The sequence below is a fragment of the Rhinatrema bivittatum genome, chromosome 10 (assembly GCF_901001135.1).
Source record: "Rhinatrema bivittatum chromosome 10, aRhiBiv1.1, whole genome shotgun sequence".
Lineage (NCBI taxonomy): Eukaryota > Metazoa > Chordata > Amphibia > Gymnophiona > Rhinatrematidae > Rhinatrema > Rhinatrema bivittatum.
Genome location: NC_042624.1, coordinates 22,386,125 through 22,408,585, shown reverse-complemented (window position 1 = coordinate 22,408,585; position 22,461 = coordinate 22,386,125). Strand labels below are relative to the sequence as shown.

The following is a 22,461-nucleotide window of genomic DNA, read 5'->3' as shown; positions in this document are numbered from 1 at the left end:
GCTAAAATGTAATTTAACTGTTGATTTGCCTCCGGTCCATGTAAAAATAGTAAGACACGTTTGTCCTACTATTTCTCCACGCTAACATGTAAACCGATGTGATATATCCCAATGAATGTCTGCATATAAAAGCAAATAAATAAATCCCACAGGATACATCAGGAAATAATTGGATCCTTTGTCCACAAAAAAGGAAATCTTTGTTCTGCAGTATCAGGTTTTTATCCCTTTCCCTGCAGAATGCAACCAAAAGAATTGCTCTATGAGGAATATCGTTTACAGATGTCTCAAAAAATGAAGTCAAATTAGGCGATTCCTGGTGGAGATCCAATCCTTCCTCGCCCACTTGATGCCTTAATCTGGTTTTAGGAATGTAATACATTTTTTATATGCTTTTTTCATCTAATATAGATATAGACAAAACTTCCACAAGGTACTTTTTCAACAATTCAACTGCTGATGATAATTTAGAAACTGGAAAATTTAAAAATCTTAAGTTTCTTATGCGAAAATCGCATAAGGAGAGTGGTTTTCTAATGTTTTATTATTGTTTGATTTTATTACACTGTTTTTATTTTATCATATGTAATGTTATTTTACTTTTTTGTTTGTTTTGTACACAGTTTCGAAGTTCTCTGAAAATCAGTAAATCAAAATTAATATTACCATTACTGTTGGTATTAATTTACCTCTTTCATGGTGTCTTGGGATATTTATACCACTCTTGGTTTTCCCATTGCCTTACCTCTTGGTATCTTGAAGTGCTTTTCCTTTGCTGATGATACCTACCTGCAACTTTCATTATAACTGAATAGAAATCCTCAGTTTTACAGTTCAAGATAAGATGCATTGCTTCCTCCATTTACATTAAAGGAGAACAAGTGACACAAATAAGTAAACTTTTTAGGCCTGAACTGAAAGAAATAAATCAGGCAGCCAAATGAACAAATTCCATGCTCATCCCTACACTCCACTAGTGGTTTCTCTCCATTGGAAAAACTGACCAATTAAATCTACTCAGCATAGCAGAGGGACCTTTCACTGGGTTAGAACTAAGATTGCCTCTAAAATTTCAGGGGGGGGGGGGGGGTTTGCTGGAAATTTGGCTAGGGACTAGCAAAAGTGACTGTGGGTTATTGCATAAACTCTATAAATGTATTTTGCTGGGAACTGCTGGTGATCTTATAGAGATGGCTTCTCAAGAGGCAGAGGTTGGGCATATCGCTTATCAGGATTAATTGTGGTAATTGAGTTAATGGGGTAATCCTACAAAATATAACTAAACAGCTGGAACAGCTTGCAATACAGCCAACATCAGGAAAGGTAGCTCCAGTCCTGGAGTGCCACAAACAGGTCTGGTTTTCACAGCATCCATAAAGAATGTACATGAGATATATTTGCATATAATGGAGGTAATGCATGCAAATATTCCTCATGCATATTCATTGTGGATATACTGAAAACCAGACCGGGTTGTGGCATTCCAGGACAGACGTTGCCTAGTCCCTGGCCTTCATAAAAATATTATTGAGGAGAATCAAGATACCTGCCACACCATGAGCATGGAAACCTCTTAGCTCTGTGGTTTTTTCTTGAAAATCCTTTCCTTTGTTGAATATTGCCTTCTTACCTTTCTGATGCCGCATTTGAAAAGAAAGGCAAGGATTTGAGAAATTCTTACCTCTACTCCAGATGCTTCATTGCGACAAACGCGGATTGAAGAAGTTTTCCGGATCATGCAGCAGACACCGGAAGGCGAGGCTGCTGGTGTTAGCGATGGAGAGCGGCCGCCGGACGCCCTGGCCGAAGAAGCGTCACTCAGCCCCGGAGTGCCAACAGTTCCACCCTTGTCTTACAAGCCTTTGATTGAAGAGGGGACGGAACAGCAAAAAACAAAGCCGTGGATACAAACATCTGAAAGCCTTGTTAACTCCCATAGAAGGGACGGAAAATCCCCGTCATCTTCAGAGAGCCCGTTAAACTTGGGTTCCAGGGGGGAACAAGGACGAAGCACGGCGAATGGATTTAGACAAGGAGGGCCTTTTGGAGACAGGAGGTAAGGAGACTGAGATACAAATAGTTTTAAATACCTCATTGGAAATGCCGGATAAAATAACTCTTGTTGAAATTTGGAAAGCTCTTACAAAGATGAATATGGCGATTAATGATTTAACTAACATTATAAAACGTAATATGGAGGTGACACATAACCTGTAAAATAAGATTCAACTGGTTGAAAAGTCTTTGAATAAAGCTGAAATGGAAATTAAGGATATAAAAGAAGTACAAACCAATTTAATAAAATCTGAGAATCTGGTAATGAAGAAGATGGATTTCCTGGAGAATGAGATAAGGAGAAACAATCTAAGATTTCTGAACTTTCCCAAGACAAAATGGGCGACACCAAAAGATCTTCTTAAAAGTTACTTAATTAATATTCTAGGTTTCTCAGAAATAAATATGCCAGAGACTTCTAAAATATACTATCTTCCTGGAAAAGAAGTAAATTTGCAGCAAGAGGAGCAGGATAATTTCGCTCTTGACAACCTCACAGATATTTTGGAAAAATCCTATGAAGGCAAAATTGAAGCAAGGGCAACTTTGCTAGTGACTTTTATGCAGGTCTCGGATAGAGATAATATATTGAGATTGTCCTTTAGGAAACAGCTACAGCTTTTTTATGGTTATCAAATAAGAGTGTTCCCGGATATCACTAAAAAGATGCAGGAGAAAAGGAAATCTTTTCTATTAATGAAGAATGAGGTGCTAAATTCTATCTAAGTTTTCCTTGTAGATGCATATTGAAACTTCAATAAAAATAAAAAAATGAAAATATTACTGAGACAGAAATCCAGCAGCAAAATGGGGCTCTCTGGTCTTTTGTATCAAGTACAACACGTACAATTATCTTTCAGATGAGAAGAGATCATATGTGTGCACCAGGTGTAAAGAACTTATGGCCCTCCAGAAACAAGTATGATCCCTGGAGTTCAGTGTTGCAGATCTGGAGGAGCTTAGGAAAATAGAGAAGAACATCAGCGAGCCTACAAGAATATTATGGAGAGCATCAGCTTTGTACAGTGGGAAGTGATCCTGTAGAAAGAACCTGTGCAAGTGATTTTGATTTATAATCCACTTTTCAGGCACTTTCAAAGCAGATTACATTCAGGTACGGGAGGTATTTCTCTATCCCTGGATTAATTACAATATATGTTTGTAACTGAGGAAATGGAGGGTAAAATGACTTGCCAAAGGTCACAAAGAGTGGTAGTGGAATTTGAGCTCTGCATTATTCCCTCATTCTAAGGATAAATCTTCTGTTTGGAGGGGGCTCAGGAGGGAAAGAATACGATCATGGTGGTCACTGGTGATTCTGTGTTCAGGAATATAGACAATTGGGTGGCTGTTAGTTATGAAGTTCACTTGGTATGAGGATAGCAGATCTATCATGAAACATAGAATTTTAGGGAATGCTGGAGAGGTGCATGTCATCATAATAAGCGCTGGCACCAACACAAAGAAGAACAACAGATAGGTTCCGGAAGATAAATTTAGACTCTTATGAAGGAAACTGAAATCCAGAATCTCAAGAGTAACATTCTCTGAAATGCAACCTATCTATATGCAGGCTCAAAGAGACAGGCAGAGATCTGGAGTCTATCAATATGTGGCTGAGACACAGGTGAGAAGTGACTTGGATTCATCAGAAACTGGGGAACATTCTTTTCCATAAGGATGGAGAATAACTCCTTTCTGGCAGAGGAGAGAGGTCAGGGTGACCTGTAGATTCCACTATTTCAGAGATATCTCCAGATCTATTACAATACCGCCAGGAGTTTTCAGAGTCTGAATTTGACTCATATGCTGGGATGAGAACCCAGATACTGCCCATCTCACAGACAAGGCCTCAGTGAGGACAGCACCCCTCAAGAAGAGGCTGAATCTTTGATTTCTTCAGGTAGGAGAAAACAGACAATAGTCTGTCTCCATGGTCGATGTTGAGGGAGTCAATTTATCATGAGAATATGATGCAGTTCCTGGGTCCATCAATGTTGATATGTCCTACGATGGTCAAAACAAGACCAATGCCACATAGGGGGTTATGATTGTACAATGATCATACGATGACAAACTGGGACATCATGCGAAGCTCCCAGGCACAGGGCACATCTACCATGGGGTCTATTGTCCCATCACTTGAAGCTACTGGCAGGTTCCTCCATAGCAGGACGAAAAAATAAAGAAGCTAAATCAAAGTATGCAATATCATAAATCTGGTTGCTAGATAGCTCCCCTGCCAGCAGGAGCCCTCACTGGGCCACTCTCAGACCCACTCTAGCAGTCACCTTGAAGGCTCCATGATAAAGCAAGGCCAGCCTTATTAAGAACCTCTCTTACCTCCTTGCCTCAGCATGGAGTCTCCTCTCTGTCTTTGGCCTCTTGTCTTTTTACAGTATTTTTGCCTGTATAACCCTACCATTGTTCTTGTACACTTGCTTGCTATTCTTACCCTTTGTTCTGTACCTAAGTCCTATTCTATTTAGATTTTTCTAGCCTGTCTGCCTTGCCTTTGTCTTGTCTCATAGCTCTGCTCCTTGTCTTATCCTTGCCTTGTTTGGACCTATTTTGTCTTTATGTATTCCGTGTCTTGTCCTGCCTTGTTTAGGTCTTCCTGTAACCTCCCCAATGTGTGTGTTTCTTAGCTGTGCTCTTGTTACCTGTGGGCCTCCCTGTGGCTCTCCTGTGTCCTATCTAGGTCTCCAGTGGCCTAACTCACCTGTGTATTCCTCTACCCTGCATTATGTTTTGATCTTGACCTAAGAACATAAGAACATAAGAAAATGCTATACTGGGTCAGACCAAGGGTCCATCAAGCCCAGCACCCTGTTTCCAACAGTGGCCAATCCAAGCCATAAGAACCTGGCAGGTACCCAAAAACTAAGTCTATTCCATGTTACCATTGCTAATGGCAGTGGCTATTCTCTAGGTGAACTTAATAGCAGGTAATGGACTTCTCCTCCAAGAACTTATCCAATCCTTTTTTAAACACAGCTATACTAACTGTACTAACCACATCCTCTGGCAACAAATTCCAGAGTTTAACTGTGCATTGAGTAAAAAAGAACTTTCTCCGATTAGTTTTAAATGTGCCCCATGCTAACTTCATGGAGTGCCCCCTAGTCTTTCTACTATCCGAAAGAGTAAATAACCGATTCACATCTACCCGTTCTAGACCTCTCATGATTTTAAACACCTCTATCATATCCCCCCTCAGTCGTCTCTTCTCCAAGCTGAAAAGCCCTAACCTCTTTAGTCTTTCCTCATAGGGGAGTTGTTCCATTCCCCTTATCATTTTGATAGACCTTCTCCATCGCAATTATATCTTTTTTGAGATGCGGCGACCAGAATTGTACACAGTCTTCAAGGTGCGGTCTCACCATGGAGCGATACAGAGGCATTATGACATTTTCCGTTTTATTCACCATTCCCTTTCTAATAATTCCCAACATTGTTTGCTTTTTTGACTGCCGCAGCACACTGAACCGACGATTTCAATGTGTTATCCACTATGACACCTAGATCTCTTTCTTGGGTTGTAGCACCTAATATGGAACCCAACATTGTGTAATTATAGCATGGGTTATTTTTCCCTATATGCATCACCTTGCACTTATCCACATTAAATTTCATCTGCCACTTGGATGCCCAATTTTCCAGTCTCACAAGGTCTTCCTGCAATTTATCACAATCTGCTTGTGATTTAACTACTCTGAACAATTTTGTGTCATCTGCAAATTTGATTATCTCACTCGTTGTATTTCTTTCCAGATCATTTATAAATATATTGAAAAGTAAGGGTCCCAATACAGATCCCTGAGGCACTCCACTGTCCACTCTCTTCCACTGAGAAAATTGTCCATTTAATCCTACTCTCTGTTTCCTGTCTTTTAGCCAGTTTGCAATCCATGAAAGGACATCGCCATCTATCCCATGACTTTGTACTTTTCCTAGAAGCCTCTCATGAGGAACTTTGTCAAACGCCTTCTGAAAATCCAAGTATACTATATCCACTGGTTCACCTTTATCCACATGTTTATTAACTCCTTCAAAAAAGTGAAGCAGATTTGTGAGGCAAGATTTGCCCTGGGTAAAGCCATGCTGACTTTGTTCCATTAAACCATGTCTTTCTATATGTTCTGTGATTTTGATGTTTAGAACACTTTCCACTATTTTTCCTGGCACTGAAGTCAGGCTAACCGGTCTGTAGTTTCCCAGATCGCCCCTGGAGTTACATTTGTTATCCTCCAGTCTTCAGATACAATGGATGATTTTAATGATAAGTTACAAATTTTTACTAATAGGTCTGAAATTTCATTTTTTAATTCCTTCAGAACTCTGGGGTGTATACCATCCGGTCCGGGTGATTTACTACTCTTCAGTTTGTCAATCAGGCCTACCACATCTTCTAGGTTCACCGTGATTTGATTCAGTCCATCTGAATCATTACCCATGAAAACCTTCTCCATTACGGGTACCTCCCCAACATCCTCTTCAGTAAACACTGAAGCAAAGAAATCATTTAATCTTTCCGCGATGGCCTTATCTTCTCTAAGTGCCCCTTTAACCCCTTGATCATCTAACGGTCCAACTGACTCCCTCACAGGCTTTCTGCTTCGGATATATTTTAAAAAGTTTTTACTGTGAGATTTTGCCTCTACAGCCAACTTCTTTTCAAATTCTCTCTTAGCCTGTCTTATCAATGTCTTACATTTAACTTGCCACTGTTTATGCTTTATCCTATTTTCTTCTGTTGGATCCTTGTTCCAATTTTTGAATGAAGATCTTTTGGCTAAAATAGCTTCTTTCACCTCCCCTTTTAACCATGCCGGTAATCGTTTAGCCTTATTTCCACCTTTCTTAAAGTGTGGAATACATCTGGACTGTGCTTCTAGAATGGTATTTTTTAACAATGACCTCGCCTCTTGGACATTTTTTACTTTTGTAGCTGCTCCTTTCATTTATTTTCTAACAATTTGATCTTTGTTCATTCCTTGTCCTCCCTGGCTTGCAAGTACATTCCTTATTCCTGTAAGTATCCTATTCCTGACCCAAAGGACTGCCCTATAGAAGACCTGCCAGTCACCAGCACTGGAGAACCCAATCCGAAGGAAAGGTCAGGCAGTAGATCTATGTGGTCCTGCCTGCTCCTGGCCCCTGCAGAAAACTGCACGCCTGACCTGCCTGCTCCTGACTCCTGCTTCCCCCCGCCTTGGGGGTATAATCAAATCGGCCAGCCGGGCTGTGACATTCAATGACAAAGGAACTGAAACTTAAAAAAACAACCAAAAATAACACTTGAGGACTACTAAAGGTGAGACAAAGATCATGGCCTGCCTGTTCAGGACTGAAAGAAAATCAGAGGAAGTAGGAAAGTGATGATCTATATAACTGGTGGGCTCCACAGAAAAGATGAGACTGAAAGGGTCCCCAAGTGATAGCATGGCATGCCCAGAAGGGCATAGAAAAGTTCCAGAAACATTGGCCTAAACGTTCCAGGCCAAACTCCATCTGATGATGTCACCCACTTATGAGAACTAGAATCCTGCTTGACCTTAGAGAAATCAAGAGACTGAAATAGTGAGTGAGGGCAATCTTCACATAGCCAGTTAATGCTGGTAAAATACTTTACCCTCATAAATCATTTTGAAATCTGTCCTCTAAATTATTAAGCAAAGACCGGCATTTTAATGACTCTCAGAGAAGCAGCAGAAACCTATTATCTTAATTGCAGGAAGATGCTATAGTACTTGGTTTACATGTAAAGCTGAAATATAGAACATAAGAACATAAAACCTTAAGGCTTGCCATACTGGGTCAGATCAAGCGTCCATCAAGACCAGTATCCTGTTTTCAACAATGGCCAAGACAGGTCACTAGTACCTAGCAGAATTCCAAAAGATAAATGAGTCCAAGCTGCTTATCCCAAGAATAAGCAGTGGATTTCTGCAACTCTCCCTTAATAATTGTTAATGGACTTTTGCTCCAGGAACTTGTCCAAACCTTTTTTAAACACAGCTACACAAATAGCTTTTACCTCATCCTCTGGCAGTGAATTCCAGAGCTTAATTATGCATTGTGTAGAAAAATATTTTCTCTTATTAGTTTTAAATGGATTACCCAGTAACTTCATTGAGTGTCTCCTGGTCTTTGTACTTTTCAAAAGAGTAAACAACTGATTAGCATTTACTCATTCCATTCCACTAATTATTTTATAGATCTCTATCATATCTCCCCTCAGCTGTCTCTTCTCCAAGCTGAAGAGTCCTAATCTCTTTAGCATTTCTTTATAGGAGAATTGTATCATCCCTTTTATCTTGGTCATTCTTCTCTGTACCTTTTCTAATTCTGCTACATCTTTTTTGAGATGTGATGACCAGAACTGCACATAATACTCAAGATGAGGTTGCACCATGAAGCGATACAGAGGCATTATAATATTCTCTGTTTTATTCTCCATTCCTTTTCTAATAATACCTAGCATTCTATTTGCTTTCTTGGCTGCTGCTGCACACTGAGCAGAAGATTTCAAAGTATTTTTAACGATGACATCTGGATTATTTTCCTGAGTGGTGACTCCTAACGTGGAACTTTGCATTGTGTAGCTTTAATTTGGGTTACTCTTCCCTAAGGGGTAGATTTTAAAAAGCATTTACTCGAGCAAAACTGATTTTTGCTCGAGTAAATACACTTTACTCAAGTAAGTGGGCTTTTCAAAATTGCTACAATATATGCCATTGAATTGTCCATAGGATTTACTCAAGTAAGTGCACTTTACTCGAGTAAATAGCTTTTGAAAATTGCTACGATAGTATGTCACATTTACATGCGTAACTCCTTTGAAAATGACCCCCTAAGTGCATTACTTTGCACTTGTCTACATTGAATTTCATTTGCCATTTGCATGCCCAGCCTCCCAGTTTTGCAATGTCCTCTTGAACTTCTCACAATCCTCTTGTGATTTAACAACTTTGAATAATTTTGTCTCATTGGAAAATTTGATCACTTCACTTCTAGGTCATTTATAAATATATTAAAAAGCATCAGTCCCAGAACAGATCTCTGGGGCACTTCATTATTCATCTTTTTCCATTGGGAAAATTTACCATTTAACCTTATTCTCTGTTTTCTATCTTTTAACCAGTTGGCAATCCACAATAGGACACTGCCACCTGTCCCATGAAGGGAAAGTATTTCTTGACCCAAGTCAACTGGAAAACTCTGCAAGGATATACTGAAAAAAAATCTCTATTAGAAAGGTAAGTTCTGTCTTCAGTGCTGGGTTGTACTGATGCTTTTCCTGATAACTTTCTTTTCTTTTAACCAAGTCTCTTGTCCTGCATGTTTGTCTTATTAGTTTGTAAGCTCTTTTGAGCACGGACTGTCTTTTTGTATGTTTGTACAGCGCTGCATATGTCGTGTAGTGCTAAAGTTAAGTAGCAATAGCAGTAGCAGTAGTAGCAGTAGTAACTTCTGGAAAACATGTGACCAATGTCAGGCAAACAGTCAAATGATTACGTACTGGTAAGCAGAACTCCTCGAAGGCTGGCTTCACAAATGTGATGTACTGAGATAAAACCTGCTCAAGGTCTCGGCCCCGCTCACTGATGTCCCGCAATACTGAAAAAGGAATAATAAAAAAAATAATCATACAAATCTTTCTCTCCAGACCACTTTTAATAGTGATACCTTTTTTTTCCTCTTTTTATAAAGTGTATCTGATCCAAGAAGTTGAAAAACCCATCAGCCACCACTATTTATGTATTCTCTCTCTTAATCTATAGGTTTGTCTATATACACAAACCATTTTCTATACATATCCATACATAAATATGCAGAACATATTTCATACTGAGATCTATAAAAGGAGGAATATGTAAAGAAGTTTTAACCCAGAACTAATGAAACCTACTTTCCAGGACATGCATGCATCTGCAGTCTGCATACATGTGGGGAAAAAAATGCAAACATTTTAGAAAAACAAGGTTATAAACTTTATTAGAGAAAATAATGGTGAGATGGTGTTCAGTTCAAAAGAGTGTTTTATCCCTCCCAAAGCAGCACTTTCGTATGAAACACGTACATGTCAGGGGGATACACTTCTATGCAGACCATCTTTCTCTTGAATCCGTTTGCTAGAATGATACATCAATGGAATAAAGTTTGTTATTTAAAAGCCTTATGTAAATAAAATCTTTTCTTTAATAATATTATTTGGATGTTGAACTGATCGCCATCTCACCTTTATTTTCTCATTTGACTGTTCTCGGAGATAGACCTTAATCTCCACCTGTATATTGTGTATAAACTTTATTTGACAAGGCCCCAAAAATTGTTTATCTCTGGCCTGAAACAAAGAACTCAACCCTGACTGGATACTGTTATGTAATCATTCCTAAGACCAGGCAGTTACATATTCCAAGATGAACTGTTCTCCAAAAAGAAAGAGACTCTTCCAATAAAAGGCTGAATTTATTTTATTTATTTATTCACTTTTTATATACCAATATTCAGGGAAGCTTCATATCAGTTTAATATCACAAATCTAATTAAAATCCACAATGCATAACATAATCAATTAATATACAATCTTAAAAACATTTAAAACATTTTAAAATAAAATTACAGTAATTCATTAAAAAAGAATTTAAATTCTAATAACCAAAAATTCTAGCTGCCCATAAAATAAAGATTAGTATAATAGGTAAAGTACAGTAAATTAAAATTAAAAGTAAAACATAAAATTAAAATAATACAAGGGGACCAGCCTATGAAAATGTTTGTTCGAATAGCCATGTCTTAAGTTTCTTCTTAAAAGAATGTGGATGTGACTCGAGCCTTATATCCAAAGGCAATGTGTTCCATATTTTAGGACCTGCAAAGGATAGGGCTCTGACTTGGACAGTGTTTAAATGGGCTAATTTTGGGGACGGAATGGATAATAATGCCTTGACAGAAGATCATAAATTTCGCTAAGGAGTATGAATATGTAGGGCGGCGTTCAGCCATTCAATTTTTTCACCATATATTGTTTTGTGTATTAGGGTCAAACATTTAAAATTAATTTTATGGTAAATGGGGAGCCAATGGAGGTCTTTCAGAACTGGGGTGATGTGATCCTGTTTTTTGCTGCTGGTTAAAAGCCGAGCTGCGGCTTTTTGTAGAAGTTGTAAAGGGCAAATCGATGATACAGGGAGGCCTAATAGCAGGGCATTACAATAATCTAATTTGGAAAATAGAAGAGCCTGAAGGACTGTTCTGAAATCGTTGGTGTGTAATAAAGGTTTTAGTTTTTTTAGGAGCTATAAAATCCCTCTTTTACTATGGGTTTTATGGACTTCTTAAAATTAAATTTGCTATCTAAAATGATGCCTAAATCTCTTACTTCGTGAATAATGGTATGAGTATTTTGTAACAATTTTATTTCTGATGTTGTCTTATCATTAACTTTGTTACAAATCAGTAAAATTTCTGGTTTGGAATGATTTAGAGATAAAAACATCTGTGTAAGTAATTGTTGAATGGATTTAAAGTATATATTTCAGAGTTTCAAAGTGTTTTCAATAGAACCTTCTATAGGAAGTAGAATTTGCACATCGTCTGCATAACAAAAATGTACAAGTCCTAAGCCGGCCAAAAAGTTACAAAATGGAGACATGTAAATATTGAAAAGGGTCGGGGATAAGGACGAGCCCTGGGGAACTCCAAAACTGCGATTAATTAAATCAGATTCGTCAGAGTCTAATTTAACTTTATATGCTCTGTTAGAAAAATAAGATTTAAACCATAACAGTATAGTGTCTGCTATATCAATTTCTTCAAGTCTGTTTATCATTAAGTCATGATTGATAGTATTAAAGACCGATGATATGTATAGTAGAATCAGTAGATACGATTTTCCATTATCTAGGCCTCTTAACACGATGTCGGAGAGCGAAACAAGTAATGTATCTGTGTTAAAAAATTTACGGAAGCCGAATTGAGAAGGATAAAGTAGGTGGTTAAAATCCAGATAATCCATCAATTGTTGGTTGACCACCTTTTCTATTAATTTTGATAAAAAGGAAGTGTAGAGATAGGTCGGAAATTAGACAGATTGTCTGATTTTGATTCTAACTGAGCTTTCTTTAAAATTGGTTTAACTACAGCACACTTTAACAAGTCTGGAAATTTGCCTTCATTCAATGAAGTGTTGATGATATCCGTTAGAGAACTCGCTATGATATCTGGGACGGACTGAAGAGTTTTTATCGATATGGGGTCAAGCGGGTGGGAGGCAGGATTCATCTTCTTTAGTAAATTTGCAATTTTTAAGGATGAGACATTATTGAAGACTGACCATCTTAAGTTTGGGTTAGTAGGCAAAGAAATCTGTTGAAAAGTGGAGGTGGCTAAATTGCTGATTAGCTTACAGATTTTTTCTTTAAAGAAGATAGCAAATTCGTTAGCTTTATTATTTAAGTTTCCTTGGGGGAGGAAGTGTGTATTGGTTTTGGTCAATTCAGAGACGTAAGAGAACAAGATCTTGGGATTAAATTGGAATTTATGTATTTTCGCAGAATAAAAATCTCGAGATCTTGGATCTATACTTACTAAGAACAGATCTGTAAATGTGCAAGTGAGGATGAATTTGGATGTTTGCGTCATTTTCTTTCAAGACGGCGCAAATCCTATTTCTGTGATTTTAATTCAGGTGTAAACCAAGGTGCTTTGTGTTTTGAGAATGGATGAATCAATTTCTTAATAGTAGGACATAAGGTATTGGCTAAATCCAACATGATATTACTCCAGGAATTAATTGCAACTTTGGTGGTAGTTATATCAAGGTTTGCTAGAGCCACAGGTAAGCTGGCTATAAGATCGTCCAGCTTGCATGGCTTGAATTTGGCCCTCATCCATATGCATTCACTCTTGCCTGTTCCTTTGCTATTATCAAATTCCGGGATATGTGAGCCCTTGGGTCACTGCTAGGTTGGTGCAGACTAGGGTGTGTGAACACGGACCAGGCCCTAGCAGTTGGCAACTGACATGCCACAAGGCAAGGTCTTCTGCCTGGTCAACCCCCTCCCTCATAGGTTGAACCTGACAGGCTTCTTTGGCAAGGTGCAGGAATAATGAGTAAGACAGGACCAAGATGGGCTGAGGTCAGGGCCAGCAGAGTTCAGACAGCATCAAGAATAGGCAGGGCTCAGGGTTGGCAGAGAACTAGCAGGGTCGGTATCCAAGCAGAAGCCGAGGCAGGCAAAGATCAAGCAAAGTCTGGGTCAGCAACAAATGAACATTCAAAGAAAAGGCCGACTTGACTGGAAGGCAAGGCAAGTGGAAGCAGGGTACGAGAACAAGCAAGGCAGGCAAAGAGGCAAGGCAGAGCAGGGTAAGGTAGAACAGCAAGGCAGGAATACATCAAAGCAAGGCAAGGCAAGCCTGGAATTGTTAGGTGCTCCGGCCACGGCCACCCGCGGCCAGCCCCCCTCACCTCAGTTTCCGGCACTGGAGATAGCATCAGAGGCCGCATGACAGCAGGGAGACGCTATCCCCGCAAGTGTCCTGCCCCCTCCGTGTTTGCGGCTCCTGCAGCCAGCCCAGCATCGCACTCCGCAGTCGTGGGGAGGACTTCCGGTTCCCCCAGCGCAGCGCCGGGCAGCAGCCCGACGTCATCAGCAGCTTGCTCCCGGTCGGCTCCTCCTTAGACGATTCAGCCCCACCTCCTGACAATCCTTAAAGGGCCAGCAGCAGTTAATCCTGGGGCCTCTCCCTGATTACATCATCAACCCAGGGCTATTTAAGCCTGCCTCTCCGACTCTCCCATGACTTGGCAACGAGTTTGCTCACTTCGGTGAGGTCTGCTGTGCTTTGCAGTTCCTGTTCCTGCCCTCCAAGTCCTGCTCCTGTTCCGGTTCCCATCCTCCAGTTCCTTCGGACGGAGCTTCTGGCTTCTGACCTCGGACTGGCTTCGGTGATTCTTCTGGCTTCTGACCTTGGACTGGCTATCGGCGATTCTCTGGCTTTGGACTCTTGACTATCAACGACCCTCTGGCTTCCGACCTTGGGCTGATCATCATCACTGCTTTCAGCGGAGACTCCACCATCGTCACAGGGGTCCAGCTAAGACCAGCCAGCCCCACGCACCAGAGGGCTCAACCCACGAGGAATGGAGTTGGTATTGGCGAAGCTCCAGCCGGCCCCTGCATCAGCTCAGCCTTGCCTCCCGACGGTAGGAACCTGTGGGGGTTTACCCTCACAGCACCAACTTCTACTTGGGCAAGGGGTCCACATTCTCCTCCGCCAACATAACAGTTTGCCAAGTCCATGGACCCATCAGAGGCTCCTGCGCTCCAAGCCATTCCGGGCCTAGCTCAATGCATTCTGGAACAGAAGGCCCTGGAGTCTCTCGCCTCAGCGGTAGGAAGCCTAAGTCAGCATCTGGATTCTGCCGTTCCCACGAACCCCGTCTCGCCACCGAAGCCTATTGCCTCCCCTCCGATAACTGGTGCTCATCCGGTGATTCCTTTACCTGCTCCTCCCCGCTTTGCAGGGGACCCTCAGTCCTGCAGGGGCTTTATTAACCAGAGAGTATGCACTTCTGTTTACAGCCAACCCTCTTTCCTGAGGAGATCACCAAGACAACCTACATCTTATCTCTCCTCGATGGAAAGGCCCTAGCCTGGGCATTTCCCTTGTGGGAGCATGGCGACCCTGTTTTGCGGAGCCTGAGTGAGTTCCTGGCTCTCTTTCATACCATCTTCGATGACCCCACTCGGCAGGTGGCCTCGGAGGCAACTCTCCTACACATGTGCCAAGGTTCCCGGACTCTAGCCGAATTCGTGATTGAGTTCCGAATGTTGTCCTCTGAACTTCACTGTGACACCAGCTGTTTGAGGGCCATCTTTCTGGAAGGGCTGAGCCCTAAAATTAAGGATAAACTTGCAGCCCGCGAGTTACCGGAATCCCTGGACGCCCTCAATGACTTGACCGGACTTGCAAGAACATTCCCAGGAGGTCCAGTTCTCATGGAAAGCGCCTGGTGTTTTCAAATGCCCTCGGTATTCACCTTTCCCAAAGGTTGATCCAAGCTCTCTGGGAACCTCAATAGAAGAACCCATGCAACTGGGTAGAGGTAAAGTATCCCCTCGGGAACACATTCGATGTCGGCAAGGTGGTCTCTGCCTCTACTGTGGCGGTAGCGGGCATCTCTTGGCAGTTTGCCCGGTGCGTCCGGGAAAATTTCCAATCCTAGTCCTTGAAGGAGGACTCTTCCTAGGCCTTGCCTCACCCACTCCTCCATTAACCTTACCAGTTACTTTGGAAACGGAATCCCTCGACTTCCACACCTTGGCCCTGGTGGACTCAGGAGCAAAGGGCAACTTCATTATGAAGAGCTTGGTGGAACAGCTCCAACTTCCGCTTCATCGCTCCCCGGTCCTGCTGGTGCTCTCATCCATCCAGGGCGAACCCTTAACAGGTCGAGTCACCCATGTCACCGCACCTATCCTAGTCCGCATGGGGGTGCTCCACAAGGAATATTTAGCCTTCCACGTTCTCGATCGGGCCATACACCCCATAGTGCTAGGACTCCCCTGGCTCCAAGGGCATTCCCCCCAATTTGATTGGGAAACACTGCAGCGGGCCCACTGGGGTTCTTCTTGTCAAGACACCTGCTTGGAACCGGTCTCTTCTGGACAATGCTTGGCTGCAACCACGCTTCCCGCCGGGTTGCCGCCACAATATGCCTCATTTACAGATGTGTTCTCCAAGTCAGGGGCTGAGATCCTTCCACCTCACCGGTCGTTTGATTGCGCAATCAATCTGTTACTCGACTCAGAGCCGCCCCGCGGGCGCACCTACCCTCTCTCTCCAACGGAGACCATGTCTAACTATATCCAAGAAAACCAGGATAGAGGCTTCATTCGCGGTCCACCTCTCCAGCCAGAGCAGGGTTCTTTTTCGTTGGCAAAAAGGATGAAACACTTCGCCCCTGCATTGATTACCGTGGTCTCAATGCCATCACTATCAAGTATCGCTACCCCCGTCCGTTAATTTCTGAGCTCTTTGATCGGCTTCAGGGGGCTCAAATCTTTACCAAGCTGGATCTTAGGGGGGCGTATAATTTAATGCGGATCAAAGAAGGCGACGAGTGGAAGACGGCCTTCAACACCAAAGATGGGCACTATGAGTATCTAGTTATGCCCTTCGGACTTTGTAATGCCCCGGCCATCTTCCAGAATCTTATGAATGAAAACTGAGATTTACTGAACCAATCCATTGTCGTCTACCTAGACGATATTCAGATATTTTACCGGTCTCTGCAAGCCCATCGTAGGGACGTCTCCCAGGTACTCCAATGTCTCCGCGAAAACCAACTTTTTGTGAAACTTGATAAATGCATTTTCGAGCAAAGGGCCCTTCCATTCCTAGGGTATATCATCTCCAATCAGGGATTTAGCATGGACCCCGAGGAGCTCAAAGCCATCCAAGACGGGCCCCAGCCTACTGGACTCCACCCGCTACAATGGTTGTTAGGCTTCGCAAATTACTACCGACCCTTTATCCAGAACTATTCCACATTGGTGTCTCCACACCGCCATTACTCATAAAGGGGCCAAACCCAGACAATGGTCACCTGAGGCGGTCACGGCCTTCCTCAACCTGAAAAATGCATTTCTCTGCAAACCATATCTCCGCCATCTCGACCGCAGACAGCCCTTCATCATCAAAGTAGATGCCTCCTCCGAAGGAGTAGGAGCCGTCCTAAGCCATTATCCCGCTACCAACACACTTCACCCCCTGCTCTTTTTTTTCACGACAATTCTCCTCGGCCCAACGGAATTACACCATCGGCGATAAAGAGTTGCTACCTATTAAGATGGCCTTTGAAGAATGGCGCCCATGGTTGGAGGGGGCCCAACACCAAATCAACGTCTACACAGACCATAAGAATTTAGAGTATTTGCACCGCGCTCAGAGCCTTAATCTGCGACAAGCACATTGGGCCCTTTTCTTCACAAGATTCTATTTCATACTTCGTTATCGGCTAGCCTGTAAAAACATAAGAACATAAGAACATAAGAAATTGCCATGCTGGGTCAGACCAAGGGTCCATCAAGCCCAGCATCCTGTTTCCAACAGAAGCCAAACCAGGCCACAAGAACCTGGTGATTACCCAAACATTAAGAAGATCCCATGCCACTGATGCAATTAATAGCAGTGGCTATTCCCTAAGTAAATTTGATTGATAGCCATTAATGGACTTCTCCGCCAAAAACTTATCCAAACCTTTTTTGAACCTAGCTACACTAACTGCACTAACCACATCCTCTGGCAACAAATTCCAGAGCTTTATTGTGCGTTGAGTGAAAAAGAATTTTCTCCGATTAGTCTTAAATGTGCTACTTGCTAACTTCATGGAATGACCCTTAGTCTTTCTATTATTCGAAAGTGTAAATAACCGATTCACATCTACCCGTTCAAGACCTCTCATGATCTTAAAGATCTCTATCATATCCCCCCTCAGCCGTCTCTTCTCCAAGCTGAACAGCCCTAACCTCTTCAGCCTTTCCTCATAAGGGAGCTGTTCCATCCCCTTTATCATTTTGGTTGCCCTTCTCTGTACCTTCTCCATCACAACTATATCTTTTTTGAGATGCAGCGACCAGAATTGTACACAGGTGCGGTCTCACCATGGAGCGATATAGAGGCATTATGACATTTTCTGTTTTATTTACCATTCCCTTCCTAATAATTCCTAACATTCTGTTTGCTTTTTTGACTGCTGCAGCATACTGAGCCGATGATTTTAAAGTATTATCCACTATGATGCCTAGATCTTTTTCCTGGGTGGTAGCTCCTAATATGGAACCTAACATCGTGTAACTACAGCAAGGGTTATTTTTCCCTATATGCAACACCTTGCACTTGTCCACATTAAATTTCATCTGCCATTTGGATGCCCAATCTTCCAGTCTTGCAAGATCCTCCTGAAATGTATCACAATCCGCTTATTATTTAACTATTCTGAATAATTTTGTATCATCCGCAAATTTGATAACCTCACTCATCGTATTCCTTTCCAGATCATTTATATATATTGAAAAGCACCGGTCCAAGTACAGATCCCTGAGGCACTCCACTGGTTAACCTTTTCCACTGAGAAAATTGAACATTTAATCCTACTCTCTGTTTTCTGTCTTTTAACCAGTTTGTAATCCATGAAAGGACATCCCCTCCTATCCCATGACTTTTTAATTTTCTTAGAAGCCTCTCATGAGGGAATGTCAAATGCCTACTGAAAATCCAAATACACTACATCTACCGGTTCACCTTTATCCACATGTTTATTAACCCCTTCAAAAAAATGAAGTAGATTTGTTAGGCAAGACTTCCCTTGGGTAAATCCATGTTGATTGTGTTCCATTAAATCATGTCTTTCTATATGCTCAACGATTTTGATCTTGATAATAGTTTCCACTATTTTTCCCGGCACTGAAGTCAGGCTCACTGGTCTATAGTTACCCGGATCGCCCCGGCGCCTTTTTTAAATATTAGGGTTACATTGGCCACCTTCCAGTCTTCAGGTACAACGGATGATTTTAATGATAGGTTACAAATTTTAACTAATAGATCAGAAATTTCATTTTTGAGTTCCTTCAGTACCCTAGGATGCATACCATCCGGTCCAGGTGACTTGCTACTCTTTAGTTTGTCAATCTGGCCTACTACATCTTCCAGTTTCACAGTGATTTCGCTCTGTCTCGCTCCTTCAACGTCGACGATAAACCAGAGCCGCTTTGACACGTCATCGACCCCGCTAGAATCCTCTTGGCCGCTACCTTACCGGTTTCCCCCGGGAGGACTTTGGTTCCCCTCCGACTCCGGAACAGGATCCTCCACTGGGCCCATAACTCGCGGATCGCAGGCCATCCCAGTCAGTCACGGACCTTGGCACTCCTCCAAAGATACTATTGGTGGTCCACCATGAAAAAGGACGTCCGAACTTGCGAATCATGTCATACCTGCGCCTGACAGAAGCACCCCACTGGTCACCTGTGGGGGCTGCTCCACCAGCTACCGGCTCCTAAGGAACCCTGGACCCATGTCTCAACCGATTTTATCGTGGACCTTGCTCCTTCCAAGGGCAACACTACCATCTGGGTAATAGTAGATCGATTCTCAAAAATGGCTCATTTTGTCGCCTTACCTGCTCTCCCATTTTCATGCCCTGATGACCATGGAGAGTTTGGTGTCTCGAGAATCTCCTCGCCAACTGCAAAGATTTCTCTCAGTATGGAACTTCTATCTTCAACACCTGCCTCATCGAGCTCGCAGTTTTGTCATGAATCACTTATTCATTGCCTATTTGACTGCTCAGAGGTACTTACGATGGATACTCAGCGCTTTGGACTCATCTCATTTCCTTGGATATGGGGGAGGGGGAGGGGTGGGTAGAATCGGGGGAGGGGGATGGGCAGCGTGGGATACACATTGACTGTGGATGTATGATGTTTCACTGTAGAAATGGAGGAAAGGTCAGTACCACACCTTCCTCACTGTTGTATCACTGTGGAAAAAAAACAATAACATTGTTTGAATATAAAAATGTGTTACAGGCAGACGCAGGTAAGCTCCCGACCTTATTGGTTCAGTCTACCGTAACTAAGACAATATGACAGACATGGGTGCACTTTACTACATTTTTACACATGCCAAGAGTATGTGCGTTCTTATTACCTATTTGTAGGCAATGTTGACTTTACCCCTGGCTCTCAGTCTCTGGTATTCCGGCATTGGGCTGCCTTGGGTATTACTCAACTGGGTCACTTGGTGACAGATGAGGGGAAGCTTCTGCCTTTTGCAGAGCTGCATTCTACGTATGGGCTAGGGGCACCGCATACTTTCCCATATTTACAAATCCGTCGTTATTTGCAGTCTATACCCTCAGCCACTTTGCAACAACAGACCTTTCACCACCTAGATAAAATTCTGGGGCTTGCTCGGGACAAACCCCCCTCACTTTCTACCTATTACTGTGAAAGTGGATGTTTGTTCCTTGCTGGTTGAGCGATGGAACAGGGATGGTGAGTTTATAGTCACACACTCAATCCTGCACTATTGTTTTGGGCGGGTGGCTTGGATTTCATCAAATATGTATTATCGGGAAGTCCAATTTAAATTTTTGAGCATAGCCTACGTGTCGGCCCAAGTAGCGTATCAGTTGAAAATTGCTTCCTCTACCCTCCTTTGGCCACTGCCATAAATCAGTGGGCACCTTATCTCATGCTTTCTGGTCTTGCCTGACTATCCATCGGCTTTGGTGTCGAATAGCAGGCTATTTGGCTGGCCTTCTGAATGTTTCTGTATCAGTGGCTCCACTCTGGCTTTTATTTGGATGCATCCTCCCCTTACGGGTGAGAGAATTGGGGGTCACGCTTGTTAATTCAAAAGACGAGTGCAGTGGGGAAACAGGTGATCCTTCTGAACTGGAGGCATTCTGACCCGCCCTCTGTTTGGACGTGGAGGAATTATTTTCATTCAATGATGACCATGGATAGTATGCTCTCCCGTACCTCTCTTATGCACTGGAGGCGTTGTCTTTCAGTATGGGAACCCTATATACAAGCACATCCACACAGAGCTCAGATCCGCAGTTTGTACATCTGAGGACCTAAAGGAGGTAGGACGGGGACGAGGAGGATGGAATATTTTCCCAATGGTTTCTAGTTGTATTTGTGAGATGTATCAGATCACAGCATCCCAGTGTTGTATTTCTGTTGTTAAATGCCAATAAAACTATTTCAACATAAAAATTTGTAACCTATTATTAAAATCATCCAATGTACTTGAAGACTGAAAGATGGCCAATGTAACCCCCTACATTTAAAAAGGGATCCAGGGGTGATCCGGGAAACTAAAGACCGGTGAACCTGACTTCAGCAAAAGGAAAAATCATGGAAACTGTTATAAAGAATAAAATCACAAAACATTTAGATAAGACATGGTTTGATGGGACACCACCAACATGGATTTACCCAAGGGAAGTCTTGCCTCACAAATCTACATTTTTTTTTGAAGGGGTGAAAAACCATGTGGACAAAGCTGAACCAGTAGATGTGGCATATTTGGATTTCCAGAATGCATTTGACAGAGTCCCGCATGAGAGGCTTCAAAGAAAACTAAAAAGTCATATGATAGGAGGCGATGTCCTTTTGTGGATTGCAAGTTGGTTAAAAGACAGGAAACAGAGAGTAGGTTTAAATGGTCAGTTTGCGCAATGGAAAAAGGTAACCTTGAAGATGAACCTAGATGTGGTAGGCCTGATTGACAAACTGAAGAGTAGTAAATCACCTGGACCAGATGGTATACACCCCAGGGTTCTGAAGGAACTCAAAAATGAAGGAACTAAAAAATGAAATTTCAGACCTATTAGTAAAAATTTGTAACCTATCATTAAAATCATTCATTGTACCTGAAGACTGGAGGGTGGCTAATGTAACCCCAATATTTAAAAAGGGCTCCAGCGGCGATCAGGGAAACTAAAGACCAGTTAGCTTGACTTCAATGCCAGGAAAAATAGTGGAAAGTGTTCTAAATATCAAAATCAAAGAACATATAGAAAGACATGGTTTAATGGAACAAACTCAGCATGGCTTTACCCAAGGCAAGTCTTTTCTCACAAATCTGCTTCACTTTTTTGAAGGAGTTAATAAACATGTGGATAAAGGTGAACCGGTAGATGTAGTATATTTGGATTTTCAGAAGGCGTTTGACAAAGTTCCTCATGAGAGGCTTCTAGGAAAAATAAAAAGTCATGGGATAGGTGGTGATGTCCTTTCATGGATTACAAACTGGCTAAAAGACAGGAAACAGAGAGTAGGATTAAATGGACAATTTTCTCAGTGGAAGGGAGTGGGCAGTGGAGTGCCTCAGTGATCTGTATTGGGACCCATACTTTTCAATATATTTATAAATGATCTGGAAAGAAATACGACAAGTGAGGTAATCAAATTTGCAGATGATACAAAATTGTTCAGAGTAGTTAAATCACAAGCAGATTGTGATAAATTGCAGGAAGACCTTCTGAGACTGGAAAATTGGGCATCCATATAGTAGATGAAATTTAATGTGGATAAGTGCAAGGTGATGCATATAGGGAAAAATAACCCATGTTATAGTTACACAATATTAGGTTCCATATTGGGAGCTACCACCCAAGAAAGAGATCTAAGCGTCATAGTGGATAATACATTGAAATTGTCGGTTCACTGTGCTGCGGCAGTCAAAAAAGCAAACAGAATGTTGGGAATTATTAGAAAGGGAATAGTGAATAAAACGGAAAATGTTATAATGCCTCTATTGCTCCATGGTGAGACCGCACCTTGAATACTGTGTACAACTCTGGTCGCTGCATTT

General features: G+C 42.0%; 1 protein-coding gene across 1 annotated transcript in view; it reads right to left on the bottom strand.

Annotated features, from left to right (window-relative positions):
• The window catches only part of UCK2 (uridine-cytidine kinase 2), a 613,925-nt gene that overhangs the window by 213,058 nt on the left and 378,406 nt on the right, over positions 1 to 22,461 (bottom strand). Inside the window, exon 5 of the mRNA XM_029618633.1 lies at positions 9,581 to 9,678. Within this exon, the coding sequence (XP_029474493.1) occupies positions 9,581 to 9,678 (98 nt within the window). The remainder of the gene's footprint in view (positions 1 to 9,580; positions 9,679 to 22,461) is intronic.